Source organism: Nestor notabilis, unplaced genomic scaffold (assembly GCF_000696875.1).
Source record: "Nestor notabilis isolate BGI_N333 unplaced genomic scaffold, ASM69687v1 scaffold12383, whole genome shotgun sequence".
NCBI classification, from domain to species: Eukaryota; Metazoa; Chordata; class Aves; order Psittaciformes; family Psittacidae; genus Nestor; species Nestor notabilis.
Window position 1 is genome coordinate 1,011 of NW_009920642.1, and position 3,814 is coordinate 4,824.

The 3,814-nt window shown below is 41.7% G+C and overlaps 1 protein-coding gene across 1 annotated transcript; it reads left to right on the forward strand.

Annotated features, from left to right (window-relative positions):
* Positions 1 to 287: 287 nt before the first annotated feature.
* Positions 288 to 3,288, forward strand: LOC104400887 (small EDRK-rich factor 1-like; the record flags this gene model as incomplete). The annotated part of the gene is made up of 3 exons (XM_010010771.1): positions 288 to 361; positions 2,600 to 2,709; positions 3,216 to 3,288. Coding segments are annotated over 3 exons (257 nt in total), but the record flags the coding sequence as incomplete, so codon positions are not given.
* Positions 3,289 to 3,814: the final 526 nt, after the last annotated feature.

The window sequence follows — 3,814 nt, forward strand, 5'->3', positions numbered from 1 at the left end:
GACTAGAAGAATTGGAGAGGTTTTATGTCACTAGTCTTCCATTATTGCTTTGTTCTTTTAGCAAACAGTTCTATTTACTTTTGCTTTCTGTTTTTGGGACACAGTGGCAGGCACTCTTCTGCTGTAAGATCTAACACAGGATTAGTGATTTGCAGCTCAAAAAAAAACCTCTAGGAATGATGACCTCAGTAGCCAATTCTTCCTGCTATTCTTTTTCACCTCCTTACAGTAGAGATGATTACTGCTTATTCCAGCGCTATTCAGAGCTCTTCTGCTTATTCTTCAAGACCAGCTGAATCTTGGAGTTGGAGGAGCACAGACTGGTTCGACCAAGGCGTATGTCTTGCAGAAGCAGGCATGGGTGAGGATGCTCAAGCATAGGTATAAGCAGGAAGGGCATACTGGCCTTTATGTGGCAGATCGTGCTTGAATTTCACATTACAGGAGGTTGAATGACGTTCTATCCAGACTGGACCAAACTTCATGGAAGATTTAGGTTGATGTTACAGAATGTAGAAAATAGCACCGTCTACATTGGAGTTAAGGATACTCATTCAGCATCCCAGGTGGAGTACTGGGGCCAAACAGTTCTTGGCAATGTTTACTTGGAAGCAGGGGTGATACAAGCAATCTCTTTTCAAATAGATGTTTGGTTCTGGATGCCTTGTGTGTGCATACTGTGGTGTTCTACTCTTCCACCTCCTCTGATCTGCAAATGGCAGCCAAGTTTTTCAGTGATGCTGTTCAGTTTGGTTCTGAAGTTTATAGTCTTACCATGTTGTCCTGGGTTCAGCTGTAACAGTTACTTTCCTCTTTCCTAGTAGCTGGTGCAGTGCTGTGCTTCAGCTTCAGTCTGAGAACAGTGCTGATAGCGCACGAATGTTTTAGTTGTTGAGCAGCGCTTACCCTGATCAGGAGCTTTTCACTCTCTCATGCTCTGCCAGTGAGGAGGGGCACATGAAGCAGGGAGGAAGCAGAGACAGGACACCTGACCCAAACTGGCCAAAGGGGTATTCCATACCACAGCACGTCATGCCCAGTATATAAACCGGGGGGGAGTGACCCAGAAGGCCCAGATCGCTGCTTGGGTTGGGCTGGGTATCGGTCGGCAGGTGGTGAGCAATTGTATTGTGCAGCACTGCTGGTTATTAAGAATTTTTTCTTTCCCTTTTAAGGTTTATATTCTCTCCCCTTATTTCCCATAGTAGTTTTATATTGTACTTTAGTTATTGGACTATTCTTACCTTCACCCATGGGGTTTACATTCTTTCAATTCTCCTCTCCATCCCACCTGGAGAAAGAGGGGGGAAGGAGGAGATGAGTGAGTGTGTGGTGCTGAGTTACTAGCTAGGCTTAAACAGTGATGTGTATGGGGTAACTGCAGACACCAGGCACAATCCTTGCTTAGAAAGGAAGGAGGTATACGAGGTTAAAGGTGGAGGGTAACTGCTATGCAAATTCTGGCTACAGCAGTGTGGTTTGACTGCCTGCCCCCATTTTTTCATGATTAAAAAGATACTTCATTTCTTTAAGCACCAGCGAAGAGCTGTTTCATTGCTGTTAACTTGTTTATAGACATTCCTGCCTCCTGAACACCACAAAACTGAAGAACCATTTATAGCCTGGAATGTATCATCTGCTCATGAGTCATCAAGTTCTAATCACCTCAATTGTTGCCAAAGATAGCGAGCTGATTTAGTTTCTGAACTAATAGTGGTCCTTCTACATGGAATCTGGGGACAAGATCTCACTCGGTGGTAGTGAGAAGGATGGAGCAGGAGTTTTCTTAGCTTTTTCAAAAGATAGTACTTGGTGTCCTGTCACAGGTGAGGATTATCTTGCAAGGCAGGAGCAGCCCTTGGTTGGCAGCAGTCATAACATGCTGTTTTCATTCAGGCTTCTGTTGCTGTACAGTACACGTACAGGTGTGAAGAATGCACAGAACACCTGCTTCTGCAGGGTTGCTCTTGCCTATGTGTTGACATGATAGGTACCTTTATTGGCTCACAAATGGGGTGAATACAAAGCAGTGAACTGTATCGACAGGTTGCTGTTTAATACTGACCTTGTCCTAAACTATTTCCATATGCTTGAAATTACAAGCACATGATGACTGGGGAGATCCATCTTTGAGATTGAAAGATGGCAAACATGGTTTTAACACTGGAGAGAAAAAGAGGGACAACAGAAATTTTGGGGAGGTGGAGCTTTCATTTTTGAGCATAGGAAAATGTGATCATGTTTGTTCAACAGCATAAGTTACTGTTGTAATTTTGCCCAGGTTATTGATGGGATTATCTGTTTTCAGTCTTTTATGAGAAACTGCATTGCATTACTGGAAGGAATGTTGGAATGGATCTTGGTGATCTCTTGGACATAACCTATAGCAATGTTAATCCTGTGAACTAACAAGCCTTTATCTTCCTGTTGTGCACTGGAAGGGGGTGACTAGTGGAAGATACTGCAAACTGTGGAAGGTACTGCCATACCAGCTCTACAGATAGAGCCACACCCTACCATTTTTATAATAGACTTCTTGACAGGCAAACTGTGTGTAAATGAGGTGGTAGTACCTGTATAAACTGTGTATTATCTCACAGGTGGGAACCAGCGTGAACTTGCCCGCCAAAAGAACCTGAAGAAGACTCAGGAGATCCATAAAGGGAAAAGGAAAGAGGATAGCTTGTCTGCTTCTCAGAGAAAACAGAGGTGAGATGTAGCAAAGTTGAAGGGAAAATGGCTCAGAAAGAATCCAGTCTTAGCTGAAACAGCATTTAAATACTTTGATTTGCAGTCCATTCACATGTCACTGCATAAACTGTGAACTGGGGTTTTACTGTGCCCGTTATTAAATACTTTTTTTTTTTTTTTTTTTTTAACAGAACTGTAAAGCTTTTCTTTCTTTTGAGCAGCATTTTGCTTGGAATGAACAGGGAAAGGTTGTGTAATACTTTCTTGAAGATGTTTGATCCATTGTGTTCTTTACTTCTAAACCCAAAAGAATTACATAAGGTCTACTAGTAACTTGTTACCTCATGCGGTACTGTACTGAAAGAAAAAAAACAAACGAGGGATATATAAACAGTGTGCTCAGGCCTGGGTAGTTTTTCCCATTCTTAAAATGGGTATTGCTAAAGGGCAAAAACAAGATGGAGGAGACCTTGCTTAGAAACACAGTAAGCCAGGATTTGAAATCCAACTTTCTGTCTTCACAGAGACTCTGAAATCATGCAGCAAAAACAAAAAGCAGCTAATGAAAGGAAGTCTCTGCAGGCAGGAGCAAAATGAGCTGCCTGGAGGGAGTGCATCAGTGAAGAGAAGGACCTGGAAGATCATTCACAGAAGTGTCCAGCCATTAAATGATTAAAATCTCATCTTGTGGAATTGCTCAGTTAGCATTAGTTAGAGTATTTTCTGCTTAGTGTAGGTTTAGTTGTCTGGAGTGTTCTTTGAAAAGTCACTACACTCTGCATGCATATAAATAGAAGTACCAAGCAATAGTACTTTACTCCAGCTTTTACTGTGTTTGTTGGTTTCACTTAATGGTTCCAATAACAATGAACTTCTGTATTTACAGTTAGACCAGATTTTCTTGTCTTAATTCTTGAACAGCTTCATTCAGAATGGAACACACTTGTAAAATGTGCTTAACCTTACAGAGGTCTGACTGTAAATCTCATCCTAAATTATTTTTGCAATAAAATGTTGCATGAAATACTGCCTGATCTGAAGTGGTCATGCTTGATAAGCAGTTGATTTCTAAGAAGTTACCAAGAACACAACTGGTGGAATTGTGGAGAAATGCAATGTAAGT